The sequence below is a fragment of the Lemur catta genome, chromosome 19, assembly GCF_020740605.2.
Source record: "Lemur catta isolate mLemCat1 chromosome 19, mLemCat1.pri, whole genome shotgun sequence".
Taxonomy (NCBI): Eukaryota; Metazoa; Chordata; class Mammalia; order Primates; family Lemuridae; genus Lemur; species Lemur catta.
The window spans coordinates 26,285,968-26,309,122 of record NC_059146.1 but is presented as its reverse complement, the minus strand read 5'-3'; the positions used below and the strand labels follow the sequence as shown (position 1 = coordinate 26,309,122).

At 53.7% G+C, this 23,155-nt stretch overlaps 1 protein-coding gene across 4 annotated transcripts; it reads right to left on the bottom strand.

Moving 5' to 3' along the window:
• Nucleotides 1-7,343: 7,343 nt before the first annotated feature.
• Nucleotides 7,344-23,105, bottom strand: PPP1R13L (protein phosphatase 1 regulatory subunit 13 like). Of its 4 annotated transcripts, none has more exons than XM_045531425.1 (13): nt 23,051-23,105; nt 17,231-17,306; nt 16,977-17,122; nt 16,068-16,572; nt 15,895-15,987; nt 15,708-15,799; nt 14,990-15,452; nt 13,467-13,927; nt 11,009-11,140; nt 10,789-10,922; nt 10,500-10,666; nt 9,213-9,412; nt 7,344-7,915 (listed from the first exon to the last, which is right to left on the bottom strand). In XM_045531425.1, exons 2-13 carry the CDS (start codon nt 17,283-17,285, stop codon nt 7,877-7,879), a joined length of 2,487 nt encoding a protein of 828 aa, XP_045387381.1. In that variant the 5' UTR covers nt 17,286-17,306; nt 23,051-23,105; the 3' UTR covers nt 7,344-7,876. The 4 variants fall into 4 exon arrangements, with proteins under 4 accessions (XP_045387381.1, XP_045387380.1, XP_045387382.1 ...); XM_045531424.1 differs by lacking the exon at nt 23,051-23,105 and adding an exon at nt 21,625-21,711; XM_045531426.1 differs by lacking the exon at nt 23,051-23,105 and adding an exon at nt 20,238-20,372.
• Nucleotides 23,106-23,155: the final 50 nt, after the last annotated feature.

Genomic DNA, 23,155 nt, shown 5'->3' with positions numbered 1-23,155 from the left:
GACCATTGTATGCGAAATCTCTAGGGCCAGAAGAAAGCTGAAGCCTGCAAGCTCTGAAAGGAAGCCTGTGTGGCTGGGGCTCAGAGCCCATGACAGAGAGTGGAGAGAGTGCAGCTGGAGGGGCAGGCAGGGCCAGATCCAAAATCTTTCTGGTGGCCAACAGAGTCCTCTCTAAATCGCTTGCCCGTTATCAGCCCCGGAGCCAACCCAACTTACCGCTCTCTGATCTCCTCCTCTCTCCCCCAGCTCATTCTGTGTCAGCCACACTGGCCTCCTTGCTGTTCCCCAAAACACCAGACACATCCCACCCCAGGGCCTTTGTACTTGCTGTTCCCTCTGCCCGGAATGTCTTTCCCCCGGTAGCTTTCTGGCTGCCTCACTAGCCTCCTTCAGGTCTTTGCTCAAATGTCACCTCAATAAGGCTTCCCTGACCAATGAATTAAACCAACCCCCCTAAACACACACACACACACACACACACACACACACACACACACACACACCATATCCTCCCACCTCAGCCTCCCAAGTAGCTAGGATTACAGGTGCACTTGCTAGACTCCATCTCACAAAAAGAAAAAAGAAAAAGAATTTGCATTTTGAGGTCTTAAGTCACTTAGGGTGCCCAGTGGTGCATGACTTGGAGGAACTAAGATGGACAAACAGAAGCCAGTTGGTAGCTAAGGCTAGGGTGGCAGAGAGAAGGATTATGTCTCTTAATCCTCATAACAGTCCTGTAAATTATATGTTTTAATTATGCCCATTTTACAGATGGAAAACATGCTCAAAACAATGAGGTAATTTGCCCAGAGCCCGTTTGACTCTAGCTCCTGTGCGTGCCTGTGTCTGTGTGCATGATGGTTTCTGGAGTTGATTTGGTCAGAGATGGAGGGTGGGGCTCTAATTCCTGTTTAGTAGGAGTTGGAGAAAAGAGCCTCCCTGATTCAACCACAGGGCTCAGCAGGAGTGACAGGAGGAAGGCAGGGGCAAGTGGGCCCCACCAAGGTGGTGGTTTCCATCATATCACCTCCCTTCATTCATTCATTTATTCATTCATTCATTTATTCATTCATTCATCATATACTTCCTGAACCCCTGCTCTGTGCCCTCCCTGTGCTGGATGGTAATGGGGACATAGTGGTGACTGAGACAGCCCCAGCCCTGCCTTTCTTGGAGGAGAGACTGTCCCATCCCCAGACTGTGAGGACCCAGAGGGGACACAACTGGGGGAGGGTGAGGGGAGCAGCCCCTGACCTAGCAGCAAGGTCTTGGGCAAGTTTATCTCTGAGATTCTGTTTCCTCGCCTTTAAGATGAGAATGATGCTACCTCTATTAACAAATGACCATTGATTATGCAATCACACAAATAAGACTATACTTCCCACATAAGATAGGGCCGGGGCGTGGTGGCTCATACCTGTAATCCCAGCACTTTGAAAGGCTGAGGTGTTAGGGTCACTTGAGGCCAGAAGTTCAAGACCAGCCTGGGCAACACAGCAAGACCTCATCTCTACAAAAATTTTAAAAAATTAGTGGGGTGTGGTGGCATGCACCTGTATTCCCAGCTGCTTGGGAGGCTGAGGCAGGAGGATCACCTGAGCCCAGGAGTTTGAGGCTGCGGTGAGCTATGATGGACACTCGGTGAGTAAAGCGACCTACACAGAGATGCTGCTCGTGGTAGCGTGTAGTACCAAGAGAACAAACTGGGAAGAACAAACACAGGTGATGTTGGCTGGCTCGGAGTAAGTCATGGTGACGCCTCCTGTTTCTAAGGAGTCTGTGCCCCCCATGCTTTATTCCAGGCCCAACAGATCACTTACTCCTCTGCCTCCTCCACTTCCTACTGGCCTCTAATGGTACCATCTTTGCCGGCAGCCTCCTCTCCCCAGCCCTGCCCTGCCTCCCTCCAACTCCCCCGCTTCAGCTCTCAAAGAGACACCCCCTCCTCCAGGAAGCCCTCTCTGATGCCCCAGGTGGGTCAGGCACCCTGTCTGGGCTCCCCTATCCCAGCCCTGGTTACTCTGCAGCAGAAAAGTAGGAGGACATCTTAAAACCGAGAATAAAATAGAATAAAATTGACTATGGTATTTACATGTGCCAGGCCCTGTGCTAGGCATCCTGTCACTCCCTGACATCGTCTTTCACTGTTCTCCCTCAAACCCACCCCTCCCAGCCACATGTAGCCTCCTCACTCTTCCATCTAGGCACCAGGCTGCATTAGTCGGCTATTTCTACGTAACAAATGATCCCCCCAAATGTAATGGTTAGAACAGCAGCATTTATTATCTCAGGGATCAGAACTCGGCTGCAGTCCTCTCAAGGCTCAACTAGGAAATGATCCACTGCCAAGCTCACCAGAGGGTTGCTGGCAGGATCCGGTTCCTCGCTGATCCCTGCCACGTGGGCCTCCGCGAGGGCAGCTGGCTTCATCTAAGCGACAAAGCAAGACGGAAGTTATTGTCTTTTATGATCTAATCTCAGAAGTAACAGTCCATTGCTTTTGCTGTTTTCTAGTTCTCAGAATATGTCACTACACGCAGCCCATGCTCAAGGGACAGGGATTACTCAGTTGCTTGAATACCAGCAGGCAGGGAGGCTTGGGAGCCACCTTGGAGTGGCTGACAACTGCCCACTCCTGGCCTTTGCGCTGGCTGTTCCCTCCGTCTGGAAGGCTCTTCCCTAGATTTTGGCCTGGCTCCCTCCCTCGCCTCCTTCAAGCCTTCCTCAAAAGTTGTCTTCTTAGAGAGGCCTTCCCAATGATGTGCCACACATCATTGGCACACCTCCGAAAAAGTAGTAATAATTGCTTGATACCATCAAAGGTCCAGATAGTGTTTGAATGTGAGAGCAGAGACTTCTGTCTCCTTGTCACTGCTGTGTCCCCAGTGCCCCATTCGGAGCCACCCTATTTAAATTGCAACACTCCCTGGGTAGGCTGAATCATCTTCTCCAAAGATATCTAGGTCCTGATCTCTGGAACCTCTGAACGTGACCTTATATGGCAAAGGGACTTTGCAGGGGTGATGAAGTTAAGGATCTTAAGATGGGAAGATTATCCTGGAGTTTCTGGGTGAGCCCTGAGTGTAATTACGAACGTTCTTGTAAGAAGGAGGTTGGACAGCAGGACAGAGATGGGAGCCATGTAACACTCAAGCAAGAGGCTGGGTCTGGGCTTTAAAGGTGGGGGAAGGGGCCAAGAGCCAAGGAATGCAAGGAATGCAAAGAATGTGGCTCTGGAAGCTGGAAAAGGCAAGAAATAATTCTCCCTCAGTCCTCCCCTGGGAGCACAGCCCTGCCAACACCTTGCTTTCAGCCCAGTGCCTCCGATTTCAGACTTCTGACCTTCAGAACTGTAAGGAAATAAACATGTGTTGTTTTGAGCCCCCGAGTTTGTGGTCATGTGTTAGAGCAGCCGCGGGAAACTCATACCCCTCCCAACCTGGCGGGACAGCACGGCCCTCCTGCTTTAGTCTTTTCTGTAACAGTGATCACCATGTGACATATTATGTATTTTGCTCATTATTTTGTTAATTGTCTGTCTCTTCCACTAGAATGTCAGCCCTGCAGAAGCAGTGACATTTTCCAACTGTGCATTATGGACAATTTCCAACAAACACAAACGTTGAGAGGAGAGTATAATGAAAGCACACATCCTCGTGCTAAATTTCACCAATTTTCAACTCGGGTTGATCTGGCTTTGTCTATGTCCCCCCCTTCCCCACCCCACCAACCACTTCCCTCCCACTAGTCAATTACGTTGAAGCATGCCCCAGATATCCTATCATTTCATCCAGAAGTATTTCAGCGTGTATCTCGAAAAGTAAAGACTCTTTGTGAAAACATAGCCACACATGGTTGGCACACATCAGAAAAAGTAGTGATAATTGCTTAATATCATCAAAGGTCCAGGTAGTGTTTGGATATGAGAGCAGAAACTTCTGTCTCCTTGTCACTGCTGTGTCCCCAGTGCCCCATTCAGAGCCTGGCACACAGTAGCTGCTCAACAAATAGGAATGAATGCAATACTCAGGGAAATTCATAAAATACTTTCCAGGAGCCATTTCTTTAAAACAGGGAAACTGAACCTGGAGAGCAGAGGACATTTCCTAAGATCCCCTAGTGGTAAATCTAGATCTTCTGCCACCCAGGGTAGAGTAGTGTCACCCAGAGACATGACAGGGTGCAGAGGTGGGGTTTAGCAGTTTGCTCAGGGTGGCTGCAGCCTCAGGCTGAGGGGCTGGTCGGGAAGTTGTAGCCAGACAGCCAGCCTGGTGGGGCTCAGTGCACATGGGGCCTTCTAGAAGTTTAAATATTCTCCTGAGAGCACTGGGGATGCAGAGATGCTTCTCACAAGAGTAAAGATCTACATTTTCGAAAGATGTTAGAGAAAAATGTACTTTGACTACACACAGTTTTCTCCTTGCCTGCTACTAACACGGCAATAAAGGAATAAACAGAGATTTTTTTTTTTTGAGACAGAGTCTCACTTTGTTGCCCAGGCTAGAGTGCTGTGGCATCAGCCTAGCTGACAGCAACCTCAAACTCCCAGGCTCAAGCAATCCTCCTGCCTCAGCCTCCCTAGTAGCTGGGACTACAGACATGCGCCACCATGCCCGGCTAATTTTTGCTATATATATTTTTAGTTGTCCAGATAATTTCTTTCTATTTTTAGTAGAGACGGGGGTCTCGTTCTTGCTCAGGCTGGTCTCGAACTCCTGACCTCAAGCAATCCTCCTGCCTCAGCCTTCCAGAGAGCTAGGATTACAGGCGTGAGCCACCACACCCGGCCTAAACAGAGAATTAAACCTACTTGGACAAAGAGAAAGAGGCAGCAGCGCTAGCAGAAGACAGCGTTCAGCAAATTGGTGGAAGACAAGAGGCAGGACAAGGGACGACTGTGCCACCTGTGGAAGGAGGGGGGAGGAGAGACTCCCCTGCAGGCAGCAGGTGCTGCAGAAGTGAGGCGAAGCGCTGCAAATGGGCTGTGTGGTTCAATACCCGAGCACCCCCCTCACCACCCCCTTCACTTCCATGGGAGACTAGAGGATCGTTCACTAGTCAAAATGAACGTTGGGAGGTCTGGCCTCTGGGCTCTGTGTGAAGCGTGGCCTGTGTTATGGGCTGAGTTGTGTCCCCAGAAAGACATGTTGAAGTCCTAACTCCCATTAGCTAAGAATGTGACATTACTTGCAAATAGTGTCTTTGCAGATTTTGCAGATGTCATCAAGTTAAGATGAGGTTCTACTGGAAAAGAGTGAGACCTTAATTCAGGAAGACTGGTGTCCCTTTTCTTTCTTTCTTCCTTTATTTTGTACAAAGGAGATCTTGCTATGTTGCTCAGGCTGGTTTTGAACTCCTGGCCTCAAGCCATCCTCCTGCTTTTGCCTCTCAAAGTGCTGGGCTTACAGGCATAAGCCACCATACCTGGCCAAGGTATTCCTTGGTTTTGGATCAATGTGACCCATTCAGATGTCTGACCTCCAGAACTGTAAGATAATACATTTGTATTGTTTAAGCCACCAAGTGTGTGACAATTTGTTAAAGCAGCAATGGGAAACTAACACAAACTTGGGTACTGGAAGCAGGGTGCTGCTGTAACAAATACCTAAAAAATGTGGAGGTGGAAGTGGATTTGGAATTGGGCAATGGGGCAGAAGCAGGAAGAATTTTAAGAAGATGATGGAAAAACTCAGATAGCCTTGAGCAGACTGTTAGTAGAAACAAAGATTTTAACAATTGCGCTAGTGAGGAGTCAGACTGAAGTAAAGAACAAGGTAGAGAAAATCCATGTCATCTTAAAGAATACCTAACTCATCATGAACAGACAGGTAGAAATGCTGGTAGACTCTAGAAACTGGAAAAGGCAAGGAAAAGGACTTTCCCATAGAGCCTCTAGAAGGAACATGGCCCTGACCTTGATTTTAGCCCAGTGAGACCCATTTCAGACTCCTTACCACCACCCCCAGAATTGTAAGATAATAAATTTGTGTTATTTAAGCCAGCAAGTTTGCAGTACTTTATTATAGCAGTAATAGGAAATGAGTATATCTTTGTTATGAAAATGGGAGATCAGACTAATATAAACACATACAAAATCAAAGAAACCCAGAAGAAGTAAATATAATACAGGAAACAGAAGAAAGACTCCAAACAAACACAAAAGTATCTATAACTAAAATGCTTTTTATGATACTTAGCAAGATAAGGGAAGATATCACATCTATAAAATAGGAACTGGAGATGATGAACAACAGATAATGAAAGAACAAGAAAAATTTCTTGGAGTTAAAAATATGAGATAAAATATAAATTTAGTAGAAAGATTAGAAGATAAAGTCAAGGAAATTTTCTATAAAGTAGGGGGAAATTGGCAATGGTATGGAAAATGGTAGTGAAAACATTAAAAAATTGAAGGACCAAACCAGAAGGTCCAACATCCAAATAATGCAACTTGCAGAAGAGAATGAGAAAATGTAGGGGAAGAAATTAACACAGAAATGTACAAGAAAATTTCCCAGAACCAAAGGACATGAGATTGAAAGGACAGCCCAAGGATCAGAACAATTAATGAATAAAGACCACAGTAAGGCATATTATCATGAAATTTCAGAACCAGAGAAAAAGATAAGATCTCAAAAGCTTCCAGGAAAAAAGCAAGTCAAACACAAGCTCAAAGGAAAGGGAGAAAGGAAACAATTCTGAGGAACCAGTGACAAGTATCCCTTGTTATCCAAACTTGCATTCCAACTCAGGAGGTGAATAGATTTGAATCACAAGGAATACTTAAATGTTCAAATTAGAATTTTATACCCAGCCAAACTGTCATAACATGGAGAGTAGAATGAAGATATATTTAGTTGGGCAAGCACTCAGAAATATTTACCTCCTGTTCATCCTTTTAAGGGAACAGCTAGAGGATGTCAACCAAGAAAGACAAAGACATAGGATTCAGGAAATACTATCCAACTCAGGAAAGTCCCAGAATAGCTTACAGGAGGCCTGGAGACCAAGTCCAGATAGTCCAGATGCAAGTAGAATACAGCACTTCAGGAAGGAGAAAAAAAAATCTTGAATGTACTATTAGGAGTATGGGAGATCCAATGGGACATTTAAACAATATTAAGTATATATGCACATAAAATTAAGCAAATGACAGAGGCAATTAACCATGCAAAAAATTGTATAGGAGAGAAAATTCTAGTAAATTACATGGCCGTGCAGTGAAAAATACTTAATCACAACATTATAAAAGCTATTGACTGAAAAAATATGATTTTGCTAAAAATAGTAACAGCAATAATGAGCATTTATTGAATTGGAATGGAATGAAAAGAGAAAAAAAGTCAATTTCTGTGCAAACTACCTTTATTTATAAAGAAAAATGTCCCCATTTTGTTATAAACATAAAACCAGCGCTGTGTGAAGGCACTTCATTGAGGAGAGGTGGGGCAGGGATCCTGGCAGAGACCAATGTGCCTTTTGTACCCCCAAGGCCGCTGGGAGGAGTGGGGTCAGAGGTGACTCCGAGGGAAATCAAGGGGGGATCACCAGTGGGTTGTGCTGCTGGGGCTGGGGGGAGTGGCACTAGGGGTGGGAGGCACTTTGGACGGGATCTGACGTGGCAAAAAGGAGGGGTGTCTCCTGCCCCAGTGATTCCCAGCCCCACCAGGACCTCCAAGGGCTAAGGCAGGTTCCTAAACTTAAGGCTGGGGTTCTCCTTCTGCCCTGGGCTTCGGGGAGAGCAGAGGACTGGTGGTAAGGGCTGCACCCCTGCAGGGCTGGGGGTGCAGGTAAAGGCAGCAGTAAATGGAGGAGGAGGTCTGGAGCCAAGGCAGGGCTGCCTGCTCCTGTCCCTCCGAAACATCCTTCTGTCCCGCTAGACTTTATTCCTCTGTGGCTTCACCCTAGGGAAGAGCTGAGGGGAGACAGATCTTCAGACACACGCCAGGAGCTCCCACCCTGTCATCCCACACTCAAATACATGGACGGTGTCCACCCTCCTCACCCCTTCCTAATGGGCTCTCTCAGCATCTCCCAAACTACCCCAGAATCCCTGAGTCCTGCGTCACCTCCAAGAACCTTTCCAATCAGAAGCCCCCATTGATGAAATGGGATATGGAGTCTCCCCATACTGCCTTCCAGCAGATGCCCACCTGTCTCTAACACCATGGCTGTTCACTTGGGTCCCACCTTCATCCACCCCCAAATTTAAAAAATCTTCTCTCCCAGGAATATAATGGAATCTTCCTGGTCTCCTGCCCCAGCCCTAGTAGAATCTTCCTCAGTTCTACTATAATTTTATTAACAGATTTTTCCTCACCCAGCCTCACGTGGTGTAATGAAAGCATCCTTTCCACCATGCCTGTAACGTACAATTCCTTAACTTCCCCCATCACTAAGATGAGACTCTTCATTGCTCCCTTGCTAAAATGGATTATTGTTATTATTATTATTTTTTTGAGACAGAGTCTCACTCTGTTGCCCGGGCTAGAGTGCTGTGGTTTCAGCCTAGCTCACAGCAACCTCAAACTCCTGGGCTCAAGCGATCCTCCTGCCTCAGCCTCCCGAGTAGCTGGGACTACAGGCATGCGCCACCATGCCTGGCTAATTTTTGCTATATATATTTTTAGTTGTCCATATAATTTCTTTCTATTTTTAGTAGAGACGGGGGTCACACTCTTGCTCAGGCTGGTCTCGAACTCCTGACCTCAAGTGATCCTCCCGCCTCGGCCTCCCAGAGTGTTAGGATTACAGGCTTGAGCCACTGCGCCCACCCCAATTGTTATTATTATTTTTTAGAGACAGGGGTCTCACTATGTTGCCCAGGCTGCTCTTAAACTCCTGGGCTCAAGTGACCCTCCCACTGCAGCCTCCCAAAGTGCTGGGATTACAGATGTGAGGCTGCCGGCGGCCTAAAATGGATTAGTCTTTAACCTCCCATCAATACAATCAGGGATGATGAAAATATTTGAGTATGAACCAAATAACCAGGAAGGCAGTACTGGAGAGCACCCCAAAAGTGGCAGCTCTGGAAAAGGCTCTTCCTCATCTACTCCCCCAACTATAAGGGACCCACCCTTCCCCCCTCTTCTGCAATGGACTTTTCCTTTAATGGTCTGTCCCTCTCACTCCCCCCCCCCTTGTTCCTGTGGAATCACCCTCTTCCCCAGACGAAGGTCAGGAGGTCCCCACGATATCTCCCCTGGGCTCACCCCGAAGTAGTTACGTGGCACGTAGCCCTCCTGGCCGTGCAGCGCAGCCCACCACCAGTCTGTCTCCTCCGGCCCGTCCCTCCGCAGCACGGTGACCGACTCGCCCTCGCGGAAGGACAGCTCGTCCCCGAACTCGGCGTTGTAGTCCCAGAGAGCGTACACCGCCCCGTTGTGCATCAGCCCCATACTCTGCTCCACGTCTGAAAAATGCCACGGCCAGGATCGTGAGAACCAAGCCCAGAGGGCCCAGGAACACAGGCTACGCTGGGGACAGGGACAGGGTCCCGGACTGGGCGCCTGCCCCAGCAGGAGGATGAGCCACCTGAAAAGTGTGCGCCCATGTCTGGGGGTGGGGGCCAGAGCTGGAGTCGGATGCCCGACTGGCAGTCTCTAACATTGGAGGACACGGGGACATCGAGTCGCTTACTCCCGAGGCAGGGTCAAAGGCCCCCATTCCCTACTTGTACATTGTTGAATCCCTGTTACCCCTAGAGGTGCAGCCTTACCCCCGCTGTGGGCCCCTGCTCCCCCTAAAGGCAGGCGTTACAGCCGGGTTCCTGTCACCCACGTTCTGCCAGCGGGGACACAGCCCGCCGTCGGGTAGCCTTTCAGATATGTAACCCTGCGTCCCACCTGCAGGTCCTAGGACGTGCCTCACTCCAACTGTGTGAGTTCCCTAACTCAAACCGAGGCCCAGCTTGCCGCTCCGGGTGCCTAGGAAAGACCCTATGTCCAATCCCCCTGGTACAGCCCGCCTTGCCCCTCCCTTCGGGGAACCAGGTGACGTAGCCTGCCCCCTGGAGAGACATCTACAGCCTCAAGTCTTATTGCAAGTGGAACAGTCCCCAAGCCCCTTCCCGGCAGCCGTGGCCGGCTCGCCTGCCAGGTGTGTACTAATGTCTCTCCCACAAGTGGCAAAACCACCTGCCCAGCCCTGCGCCAAGTAGATGGCATAGTTGGAAAGTCCAGCTCCCCACCCCACAGGTGAGGATGCAGATGGGCAGCACAGTCTCCACGACCACTGTCCTCCCCGAAGGTGTCTAGTTCGCAGGGCACATCCTCCATGTCCCTTCTCTCCCTCAAGGGGACACAGTCCCCCACCCCAGCTGGTGGCCCACCTCACGGCCCCCTCCTCCGCAATCCTGCCACGTGGTTGGTACAGCCCCCACGTCCTCCTCGCCCTGTTGGGGGGCAGTCTGCGCCCGCCCCCGCAACCCGCCCCGCCTGGGCACCCGGCAGGTGGGCGGTCCGATCCGCCCACCCAGATGTCGCAGCCCCACCTCGCACCTGCTAGGTAGGTGGCGCAGTCGGCATAACCCTCGCGGTAGGGGTCGCACTTCTCAATGGCCGTGGCGCCGTCACTGAGCGTGGTGGCGAAGATTGCGGCGCCGTGCTGCACCAGCGCCATGCAGATGGCCGTGTCGTTGCACGACGCTGCGCAGTGCAACGGGGTCCTAGGCGTGGGAGGGATGCGTGAGAGGCCGAGCGTGCGCTCCCGGGGGACCCAGCCCAACAGCGCCGTCGGGGGTCCGGTACCCGCACCGCGCCGGTCAGGGCTGGCGGGGTCAGGGCTCACCAGCCGTGGCTGTCGGGGGAGTTGACATTGGCGCCCGCGGCGATGAGGAAGTCCACGATGGGGTAGTTGGCGCCGCAGATGGCGTTGTGCAGGGCGGTGATGCCCTCCTCGTTGGGCTGGCTCGGGTCGTTCATCTGCGTGGGCCGGGGGAGGGGAAGACTCAGTCCCGCGGTCGTCCGGTCCCCTCCGCCCTGCCCACCTCGCGCTCAGCCGTCCTCACCTCCTTCACGGCCTGCTGCACCACCTCCAGCTCCCCGGTCAGGGCGGCGTCCAGCAGCAGCACAAGCGGGTTGAGGCGTGCACGGCGGGCCTTGCGCGGGGACCCCGCCTTCCGCAGCACCGAGCGCATTTCCTGGGGGACAAGGGGAGGATTTCAGCCACTTGGAGGGCTTGTTAGTATACCCATGACCCAGAGGGGGACAGCCCCCCTCACATCTAAACAGGGGTAGGGCTGGGATTCACACCCAGGGAGGTCAGAGACCCACCCAGTAGGAGGGGTGGGGACGCCTCAGTTCTCTAGAGCACCCCAGTTTCCTACAACCGTCAGGGAACCCTGTGATTTTGCAATCTTGGGCCCTAAAACCTGAGAGAAAGCTGAGAGGCCATTGAGTTGGTGGCAAAGTAATTCTATACCTGCAAGGCAATGATTATGGAAGCGACTTGTTCAATTCATACACAATCTCATTTCTTTTATAAAAAGCACACGTGACAAAATGTCACCAGGTGTTAATTCAGATGTTTGGAATCTGAATAGTTATCATTTATTCCTTGTGCTTTATTTTTAATTTTCCTCCTCCGAGATTCATCTATTCTGAGTGTGTGATTACACAGCATTTGTTATTCTGGTCTTTGCTGTCTCTGGAGTTTCAATGATTTCAAGATTTTGAAATTCAGAGATTCCCAAGAGCCACTGAATCCAGAACTCTCTCATGCTCAGTTATTTCAAGTTTCCGACATGCTGTGATTGCAGAAATGCTAAGTTGCACTATTTCAAATTGCTGAGGGCCCAGGAGATTCTATGACTGAGAAGTTTAATGTTTTATCATTAAAATTTCATTCCAAAAGACTAGAAGAACATACTCAAAATGTTAATCATGGTTCTCTATGAGTGCTGTGATCTCATCCCCTTCATTCTATTTTTATTTATTTTCCCCAAGTTTTCTACGGTGTTTGTGTATTCCTTTCATGTCAATTTAAAATATTATTCTGTATTATAAAATATTAGTGTACTAATTTGTGATTTTATAATTGAAATTATGAATGTCTTTAATTTTCAGCTTTGGTGACTTCAAGAATCAGTAATAATCAGAGTCCATGATACTAATTTTGTCATTCTAAGATCTTGTTCTTTAAACCTTTTGTGCTCTAGAATTTTAAAATTTTACTATTCTGACACTGTGATACCAGGGTTTAATTCTTGAATTCTGTGATTTTTTTTTTCCAAGTTTCTCTGTGGCCAGGACTTTGTAATTCTACAACAAGACAACTCTACCATTTCAAGATGTTGTCATTCTTCCTTTCTTGATTTCAAGACCCTGAGCCTCAACATTCTCTAGCTCTACCCGTAGAAGGGCCTAGAAATGGGCATTTAGGGTGTCCACTTGGCCCCCACTTCTCTGGAAATTGTTCTTCTTCCTCTGTCTACCCACACAGTGTTCACGACAGTTCCACGTGACTACAACCCTGCCCCCAGCCAAGATGCAGGGACCAAGATCAGCAGGTGACCATTCTCTGGTCCAATAATAACAACAATAAAATAGTTAACAGCTATGTGGCAGGCACTATTCTAAGCACTACATTAATACATTTCATCTTCACAGCAACCCTGTGAGGTGGGTACTGTTATTCTCACCCCCAGTTTATAGATGAGGAAACTCAGGCCCAGAGAGGCTAAGCGTCTTGCCCAGGGCTGCACAGCCGTTAAGTGGCAAGGAGCCGGGATTCGAACAAACCCGAGCAAGCCTAACTCTGCAGCGGGTACACTTAACCATGACACTCACAGCCTCAGGGCCCAGAGACTTGCTTTTTGTAAGAGAGAGGAAATCTCCAGAAAAAGCAGAAACAAGAGACTGCATGGGCTCCAGGTGGAGAGAGGGAGGGTGACTGCTTTGATTCAGGCAGGCTTTGCTGGTGCCAGAAAACACCCAGTGTTTTGCCAAGACTTAGCCATTTCCAGATGTAACACTGACATTGCTGAAGGAGCGAGGGGCGAGGCGCGGGCGCAGGTTATTGCAGAGAAGAGCAGAGAAAGTCTCCATGTGGCCACGACCCCTGGATGCCCCTCCATACACGCTGGCACACAGCTCTCCCTGGGTTAAAGACTACATTTCCCAGCCTCTCTTGCGGCTGGGCTCCTGGCTAGTGGGATGGGGCAAAGTGATGTGTGCAATCTCCAGGTTCTGTCCCCAAAGGGAAGCGGCACCTTCTCTTCCTCCTCCACTCCTGGCTGGAAGGCAGACTTGGTGAGAGCCACCTTGGACCGTGAGGGCAGGCCAAGCCCCAGTGGACGGCAGAGCCCCAGACAGAAGGAGATGGGTCCTGACTCCACCGAGCTGCCTACCAGCCCTGGACTGCTACTCGAAAGAGAAGGAAACGTCTATCTCATTTAAGCCACTGTATTTGGGGGCTCTCTGCCATATGCTAGCAAACAAACCCCACTTTCCTCCTCTGTTACTTACCATGCTCTGCAGCTGCTCTGGTGGGCTGCTCTGGGGCGGAGCCGGGGTTGGGATGGGAGCTGGTGGGGCAGGAGCAGGGGGCCCTGCCCTGGCCTCAGACCCCTCTGTGATGGGGCACAGCTCTGGTTCAGGGCCCCCAGGCCCCGGCCCGCCGTGACGATGGAAGAGGCGGCTGATGATCTGCTGGTACTGTTTCTTGTGGGTGGGGGGCAGGGCCACGGCGGGGCTCTGCTCCATGGAGCCCCTGCGTTTGAGGGGCCGAGGAATCTCCGCCAGCACCCGTGCCACCTCCTCCAGCTCGGGCACCGACTGCGCCTCAGGTGGCAGTGCAGGCTGCAGCCTTGTGGGGCTGAGGGGCCGGGTGACAGTGCCTTCATCTGTGTCGCCGGCCTCCAGCACTGGTGCCAGCAGCCCCTCTATCTCCGGTTCAGGCTCCAGCTCGGCAGGGGGTTTGGGGGTGCCTAACAGGAACAAGAGCCCCATCGGACGGTGGGTCCCCAAGAGACCCCCCAAGACACGCCTTCCCCATGACTTCCGGTACCTACAACCAGCACCTGATTTGCTGTGCGACCTCAGGGGAGTCCCTTGCCCTCTGTGGACTACACTGTCCCTGGGCTGGGAAGAACATGCAATTATGACACCTCCCATATGTGCAGGTAGCGTGTGCCTTTACATGCCTGTCGCACTGACTTCTCACCGCTGCCTTGTGAGGCAGATGGGCCACCACCTCTGTGCTATGGAAGAGGAATCTGAGTCTCAGAGAGGACAGGTCAGTCGCCCAAAGCCACATCGCTGGGCTCCGAACTCAGTTCTGACGCTAGAATCTGCACTCCTCCAAACCACGATGCTCGCGACTTCCTACAATCCTAAGAACGTCCTTCCCTAACATCTCACGCAGAAAACTCCCGCCAGGAGTAGAATCCTGGCGTTTAACGGTCGCGTCTCTCTGTCTGGCAGTGCTTCTAAAGCAGCTGACAATGATACAATCACACTATGCGTCATTTCATTGACTCCCCAGCACAGTCCTATAAGGGAGATGTTATTAATCTCCCATCACAGATGGGAAAACAGAGGCTCAGGCGGGTTAGGTAATTTATCCTCAGCTACACAGCAAGTCAGCAGCGCAGAGACGCTCAAGCCCACTCTGCTTAACTCCACTGATCTCCCATCAAAAAATATTAATAATTATGATAACTAATGTGATAGCTATTGAGAGTTCACTATGCATTAGGCCCTATTTTAAGGTCTTTCTGTGAATTCAATACCATATCCTAATAAGAAGATAGATTCTATCATTTGCTCAATGACACTGAGGCTCAGAGAGGTTAAGTGACTTGCCCAAGGTCACACAGTGTGAAACCAGGCAGTCCGGCTCCAGAGTCTATGCTTAACCACTGTGCTATCCCTGGCTCCGGGGCAAATTTCCAAGCTCAGCTGGCCTAGTTCTTGCAGGGACAATGCCTGGTCCCCTGCCATATGCGCTCCCTTCACCCAGCCTTCTGGGGTCCCCGCTGCTGACTCACCTTCATTCACAGGGGCCCATGTCTGTTGGGGAGGCTGGGGGGCTGGGGTAGGGGGTTGGGGTTGGGGCTGAGGGGGCAGCTGGGGCTGTGGTTGTGGCTGGGGCTGGGAGGGCGGCTGGGGCTGCGGGGGCAGCTGGGACTGGGGAGGCAGCTTAGGCGGGGGTGCTCGGGTGAAGATGGGGGACCCAGGGAACATGGCCCTGCTGGCCCCCTGCTCCCAGAAGGCATTCTGCAGCTTGAATATCATGCTGAGGGGGATGGGGCGCTGGCGCGGGGCGCTGCGGGGCTGGGGGCTGGAAGGAGGCATGGGGATACGGCTGACGGGCTGCCAGCTGCGGGGCAAGGTGCCTGACGGCCCCGCGGAGCCCAGCGAACGGCGGTAGCTGCCCACATCTGAACGCCTGTCGTTGGCCAGAGGGGAGACCTTGTAATTGCGCGGCAGGGTGGCGCTGGTGAGGTTGTCCTGGGAGGAGCGAAGGGAGAAGGGGCTCCAGTGGGAGAGGTAAAGGCGAAAGGTGGGAAGGGAGAGGAGGCGGCGAGGGAAGCCCAGGAAGAGAGGGAGAGGAAACGTCCAGGAAGGGGTGGAGTGCAGCATATTGAAGGAAGAGCGTGGGAAAGGCACGGAGACTGCGGGCACGGCCGGGGAGCGGGGTGAGACTGGCCCCGACCCCGCTCCCGACCTTGCCCAACCTCCCCCCACCGAGTCCTTGCCCCTCACCTTGCCAGTGGCTCCCAGCCCGTCCAGGCTGCTCTCCCTCCAGGGCAACAGCTGCAGGCCCGGAGAGGCAGGCCGCGCGAAGACGTCCAGGCCTGCGAGGCGGGAAATCATTAGGGTCTGGGGGGCGCCTGTCCTCCGGGTCCCCCACTCCCCTCCTTCCCTCCACCCCCCGGCTTCCAGCACTCACGTTCATAGCTCTGCGAAGACTTCTTCTCGTACGCCACGTCTAGGTCAGACTCATTCCAGGCTTTGGGGGGCCGCCGGCGCAGCGTCAGGTCGTCTGGGGAAACGTTTCCAGTGAAGATGGGAACGAGGGGGCCCCGCCCGCTTCTGCGCCCCGAGTTCCGGCCCCTGGTTCACCTTGTGCGCGCAGAGGCGGGGCAAAGGCGCTTCCGCCCGCGCCCAGCAGGGGGCTCCCAAACGCGGACTGCGCCTCGTAGGCGGAGGCAGGGGGGCGCGGCGAGGGCCCGCGCTCGGGGAAGAAGGCCTGGGGCCCCTCGGCCAGAGGGCTGCCACGCGGGGAGCCGGCGCGGCCCAGGAAGTCGAAGGGCGTGGGGGGACCCTGCTGGCGGAGCGGGCCTGGCCGCGGGGAGGGCGCGCGGCCGAGGGAGCCGCTTGCACCGTCGAAGGCGCGGGGCCGCGGCGAGGGTGCGCGCTCCAGGCTGCTGTAGGCGTCAGGCTGCAGGTAGAGCGGAGTGCGGGGAGACGACGGCCGGCCCTTGGGGGACAACGGGCTGTAGGGATGCAGGGCCGGGGCGCTCTCCGAGCGTGGGAATGACGTGTCCGTGCCGTCGGTGGCCGCCTTCCGGGGGGACCCTCGGCTGCCCATGGATTCCGGAACCGGGCTGGAGCTGTACCGGGACAGCTGTGGGGAAGCCAGGACGTTGAGGGGTCAAAGGAGACATTAAAGGAGGGATCGGTGGGGGCGGGGGCCGAGTCAAAAGAGGTAATTGAAGGTCAACCCAGAGAACTTGGACTAGCGGTGGAAATTCAGGCAGAGAGCCCAGGTGAGGAGTGTTGGGGAAAGACTCCTGAATTAGGAAGAGTCTAGCCCATTACTGTATGTCACTTTTGTGTGACTTAGGAAAGGCCCCTTTCCTTCCGAGGGTCCTGTTAGATGTACACCTCCACTGGTCCCTTCTTTGAGGTGACCTTGAATAGGCCACAACCTGCACAACCGTATGGGGCAACCTTGCCTGAAATCCAGGCCACTGGCCTGAGGTGTGGAGAAAAACTGGCTTTGGAGGTCAGGGTGGGGACCAGGCTCACCCTAGAAGGGGCTCCCGCCTGTGGGCCAGGAGGTGCCGGCGAGTCTGACCACAGCGACTCCAGCTGCTTGGTCAGTTCGTCCACCTTGGCTGCCGCCGTGTCCAGCTCCATCTGCTTCATGTGCTCCATGTGCTTCATGGCCAGCGCTGGGTGGGCGGGAGGGACAGTAAGGACCCAGGCTCCTGGCGGGGGCCCGCCTCTGCCCACCTCCTCGAGGGCCCGCCCCACCTGCCCCGCCCCCTACCCCAGCTCACACTGGAAGTTCAGGTCCAGAAGGTCCCGTGCATTCTGAAACGCCTCGCTGTCCATGGTGCCAGCTGGAGCGGGCGCCTGCGGGGTGAAGAGGGAGCCGTCTAAGACCCCGCCCCTCTAGACCCCGCCCTCAGGGAACGTGGGGCCCCGAGGAGCAGGACAGAGGAGCAGGACAGCGCCTTAACTCTGTTCCTTCCACTTCGCCAGCTGGGAAATCCCAACTCCTTCAAAGCCCAGTCCATACGCCACCTGGAAGTCCCAACCCGTTCTAGAAGGCTCCAGACAACTCACTCTCTTTATATGACTCCTTGTCCATCTCTTTGTCTCCACCCTAACAAGACTTGAATCATTCCCTCAACAACTGTCTATTGATCACCTACTAGGTACCAGTCAACATAGGATGAAATAATGTCTATCAACTACTGGATGCCTACTAGGGACCAGGAGGCACTGAGCTAGATGCCGGGGATATTTATTAAAAATAGTAATTGTGTTGCCTACTGAGAGCCAAAACCCATCCATGCCTATTGCTTGGGATGTAATGTAATAAAAACAATAACCATTAATTGAGGGGCCACTGCCTTCTAGAATTGTGCCAAGCACTGTGCACTCAATGCTTCATTCGATGGTAAAGCCCAGGCTAGCAGGTCAGACAGTACAGCTCAGAAACATTTGTTCAAGGTCATCCTCCAAGAAGTTGGTAGTACTGGGTTTCACACCCGGATCTAACTTGTCACTCTGGGTCATCTCCCCCAGACGGGAGGGATCCTAGAGGGCAGTGACTGCTCAGCTTCCTCTCCCAAGAGTCCCCATCCAGTGGAGGCCTGGCTCACACTAAGCCATTGTTAGCAGGAGGAACAGGGAGGTGGCCAGGGGCGGATGGGCAGCTGTGGTCACTGGCCCAGTGGGAGGGAACTAGGCTACCAGAAACCAGTCAGGCCAGCACTATCCCCAACCCCACGGTAGCCACCACGCCCGCCAGCTCTGCCACCTCCCTGTTGCACCAACCGCTTAGCTTTGGCGGCACAGGCGTGGGCGGTGGGGGCGGGCTGGGGCATGCTGGTACCAGCCTCTGTCTGGGAAGTAGAGGGAACAGAACTTGTTGAGACTGGTGGCTCATCTGGGTGTACTGGGAGTGTGTGACCTTGGTGGATGAGTCCCCTCCACTCCTTGAGCCTCAGTTTCCCCAGCGATGAAAGGAGAGGGCAAACCAGCTATTCCAAGAGGCCCGTTCAATCTCTGAGCCCTAGATTCTGATACTAGAAGGACCTTGAGACTGTAATTAAAGTTCTACAGAGTCTAAACCCCTCAGCTGGAGAGTCAAGTGTTGGAAAGTTCTGAGTCTGAGCTTCTATCTTTGGAACATTCTAGAATTCTCCAACTTGGCTAGCCCAGAATTCTGCCTTCCTGAACCAGGTTGTATCTATCCCAGGATTACACTGTCCTGGACGTCTAGACGGATGGTATAGTGGAGCCTGGTGGAGCTGATAAAAGCACAAGTAAGGAGGCCCACTCCAAGGATTTAAATCTGGCAGCACCACCCTGATGAGAGTGCCTCAGTTTCTTGATCTGTAAAATGGGGACAAATAACATTTCAGCTCACAGGACTACTGTGAAGATCCACCTAGTCAAAAGGTGCAGGAGGAATTCAGGGCTCTGAGAATTGAGGCCTGGGAAAATAGAGATGAGATGGCAGGAATGAAGCTCGGGGCTTTTAGAATCTGAGATACACAGGAAACACTTTGCAAGTGTCTGTTAAAGTATAAAAATGAACGAGTCTATGCAGCCTGCACTGCCAGCATTCCGGCAGTAAGCGGTTCTTGGGGATTTCATGATTCCCAGATTCCACGCTGACATCCTCGGCTCTAAGGAAATGCCAGCCCTGGGTGCGGGTGTCCCGGGGTCTGGTGCGGTCGGTGGGGGTGTCAGGGCCGCCAGGGGGCGCCCAGGTCACGGCCCGACCCCACCCGGGCGGGCGGACAGCGCCTGAGCTCAGGCCCCGGGAATGCGCGGCGGGCCCGGGCAGGTGCCACAACTCCCGCGGCAGGGGAGCCGGGCCGGGCGGGGTGCGAGGGCGGGGCGCGGGGGTGGCGCGGGCGGTGTCTGTGTTCCCAGGCCTCTGCCCTTGCCCTCCACCCCCGGGTCCTCTCCCCTGGGCTCCCCTCCAACCCCAGCTACTCCTCCCTGGGGCTCCCGTCCACTCCAGGTAACCTGCCCTGGGCTCATCTCCCCGCTCCACCCGAGCTCTCTTTCCCTGGCCGCCTCTGCACCCAGCCACGTTCTTTGGGGTTAAGGACGCCGCGGGCTTCCTGGAGGAGTCATCCTCAGTAGGAACCGGGTCAGAGCGCCAGGCTGGGCTGGGAACACCCAGGTTGGCATCCTACAGCCCTGTGGGGACAGACTGAGGCTAGGGGACGCTCCACCCTCTCTGGGACTTAGTTTCCTCCTCTGTGGAGGCAGGTGAAATGGGCTAGTGCCTTCCCCTGTCTAATCCTCTACCTTGGGCTAGTTATTTAGCTACTTGCGTCCCAATTTCCTCATGTGTACAAGGGGGAATTAACACCTTTGCCTCAAAGGGTGTGAGGATTGAGTAACAAAATTTATATGCAGTATTTAGAACACTGCAGTGCATGAAATAAAGTTCACATATACAGGATTCTTAAGTACCAGCCTTCCTTGCCTGTTCATTAAGATAAAACAGGATCTGGTGCAAAGGGAGGGCTCAAAACTTAAAGTAATTTTTACCCCCAAAAGGGCACCTTTCCACCCTTTCTGAGATTCTAAAAGCCCTGAGCTTTGATGTCCTGGGTCTCAACTTCCTGAGCCCTGGGATCTCAGAGCCCTAAATTCTCCCTGTACATTGATGAGTTCTGGCCAGTCCTCAGTGACTTAGGGACAGGTGCTCTGAGAACTCTGGGAGATTCCAGACAGAAGCTGGCAAAAGCCCAGGGTGTGGGTGGTGTCCACTCTCCAGCCTCAGTTTCCTCATTAGTAGGGAGAAGTCCTTACCTGGGTTCAGCAAATTTCATTCGGTGTGAGACCTCTGGGCAGTCGCCTGAGATTTCTCTAGACAATGGGAACTATCCTCTCTAATTGCCACGCCATGAGCCCTGTCGTCGCAATCTCGGGTATTATTTTTAATTTCATTTCAGGCTATCACCAAATGCCCTTCAAGCCCAGACATTAGGAAACACCCCTCTCTCATCAGATGCCCCTGCCTCCCCCATTCTGTTTTTAATCCTCCCGATGACACATGGGGGTGGGGAGAAGGGGGAGATAGGCAGAGGGAGGAGCCTGGCCCTGCCCTCCCCCAGCCTCAAGGACAGACACCTCCAGAATTAGCCTCTATCCCTCCCTTATCTCCCACAATACCTCAGGTCAGACTGATGACAGTGGAGGTGACATTTCTCACCTCAGGGTCAGGGCAGGGAGCCCTGGGAGGGAGAAGGTGAGTCAGAAAATCTGGTGGGAGTGGATGGAATCCCGTCCCCCACAGAGCTCCATAGGAAGGCGGAGGCCAAATCCTGACCCCCAGTCCTCCTGCCTGTGTGACCTCTTAGCCTCAGTTTACCTTTCCTCTCTGTGTAATGCGTACTTGCCCGGCAATGCAAGTCTCTCAGAATCCAACTCCGCGTTCTGGACTTCTGCCCTGGGTTCTAGAACGACCTCTGCAAACCCCATATATTTCCCACCCCCATGGGGCAATAGGAGGTCCCGCCTCCGCCAGGGGGCGCCCTGGGGCGGATGTCCCTTCTCTGGTTAGGCAGGTCTGACGCCCCGGTTAATGACATGTTGGGGTTCGCTCAGCGGCACAGAGGAGGTTGGAGAGCTGCCCCGGTTTTCTCTCCCCCCCCACCCCCATCCCAGAGCCGCAAAGTTGGGGGAGAGCCGGGACACAGCCTACGGAGGGACCTTGGGTACTTGTCCCGCTCCATTTCAGGGACCCAGCCTCCACTATCCCTGCCCCGCCCCTAATTCTGCTCCGAGACCTAGAGGTTCGGTCGAGAAGGCAGCTGGAGGGCCATAGGGGTGGTCACCCATTTCTAAGCCCCAGCAGTCTGAGCCTCCCACTTCTGCCCAGGACTCGAGGCTCCGAGACCCAAATACTACTCAATGATTCAGGCTTCCCAGAGCCCCCAGTTCGAGGGACTCAGGAATCCCAGCTACAACGTCTTCCCCGGACCAAGCCCTCCATTCCAAGAACTTTGGCACCCAAGCCCCCTTTCCTTCCGCCGAAAACTCAGGCATCCGAGTTCTCTCCTTCCAGGGGACCCAGGCGTCTGCGCACCCCAAATTCCCCCCTGGAACCAGGCGTTCAAGTCCCCTCCCAGTCCTCCCAGGAACGCGACTGTCGGGCTCTTCAAGGGCCTCTGGACCCCAGAAGGGTGGAACTCACGGATCCGGGGCAGATCCTGGCACCAGGGGGCTTCCTCCGGCTCCAGCTCCGGCTGCGGGGAGCGGGGGACGGGGCGGGGCAGGCGCCGGGAACAGGTTAGACGACGTGACTCGGGCTGGAGGGAGGCGGGTCCCGGAGGGGAGGGGGAGCCGAGGTCGCCTCGAGCACCTTGGGACTTGTAGTCCCGGAGGGCCAGGACGCAGCCCGAGATGTTCCCCTTCGGATTCACCCGGAGTCCATTTCACAGACAGGAAGGGCAAGGCCCAGAAGCCGAAAGCGACCTGGCCAGGCCAGGGAGATACAGAAAAGCTGACACGCCCACCGCGCTGCGGCCGCAAGACACGGACTTCTGAGCTCTTGCCCCACCCCTTCAGGCTCAGTTTCCCCTTTCCCGAGTGAACATTTGGACGTTACCAAAGGGGTAGAAGATTAGAGGCTGGGAAAGAGTCACATACCCAGCCCCTAAGGCGAGAAGAGAGCCCTGCTGAATCAGTATCCCCTCGGGTGTCTAAGCATCAGTGTCCCCGTCGGTAAAAAGGGGCGGGGGAGGGGGGCGGGTTGGATCTTTACAGCATTCTCAGCAAGAGCCTAAAGTTGGAGGCTGGACTACAATCTCCAGCAGCATCCGCGACCGATCGCTGGCACCTCCCCGCCTCGGGTCCTCTGGGAATTGTAGTCCTCGAGCCCGCAGGGGCGGCACCCGGGTGTCTCTCGCCCACGCGCGGGGAACAGTCTGGAGATCCCGGGCGGAGGAAATGTTTCCCCTTCCCTTTGACCCTCCCTGTGCTCTAGAAAGCCTCTCCCTCCTGGGGAAAAGGTGGGTGCCCCAATTCTGGAGTAAGATCCGAAATCTCGGCAGAGGGGGCGGGAAGCGGCGCTGACACACCGGCCAGGAATGCAGTCGGGTGACCCTGTCTAGCCGCCGTCCCGCGGCTCCAACTGCCGCCCCACGCGGTGCGGTCCCGGTGGGAAGAAACGTGGGCGCGTCTCCCAAATCTGCGTCCACGTGCCGCTGTTTACACGCGCCCTGGGGCAGGGAGGGGTTACCGATCAGGCCTTCTACCCCCTCTCCCTTCCTCAAAGCCATCGGGAATGTTTCCCACGCACTAGACTAAACCCTCGAAGGCATCTACAAGTCTCACTTAATCCGCACGCACCGCCCCGTAACCCGTACCGCCCCACGCGTGTGTCGCTCCGGGTTCGAGGCTCCGCCCCTGGATGCTCAGGCTCCTCCCCCTGTGTTTCCCGCTCCCTCGGAGTCCAGAAGCCCCGCCCCTGGCTGCTACTTCACGCCTTGGGGAGGGAATACCCCGATTCCTCCTTTTTCCCACCTCTCCCACTCAAGTTCTGAACTTCCAAGGCATCTGAGCCTCCCCAGAAGGGATTGTAACCCTGAAAGCACGGCCCTACTGTCCAGGATTCTTACCTGTCTCTTTAAGAATTTCAGACCAATCGACCTTCCTGTCTCTTTAAGAGTTAGGTCCTATCAGTGCCGCTGCCTCTTTAAGGCGGTGTTGGAACAAACCATGTC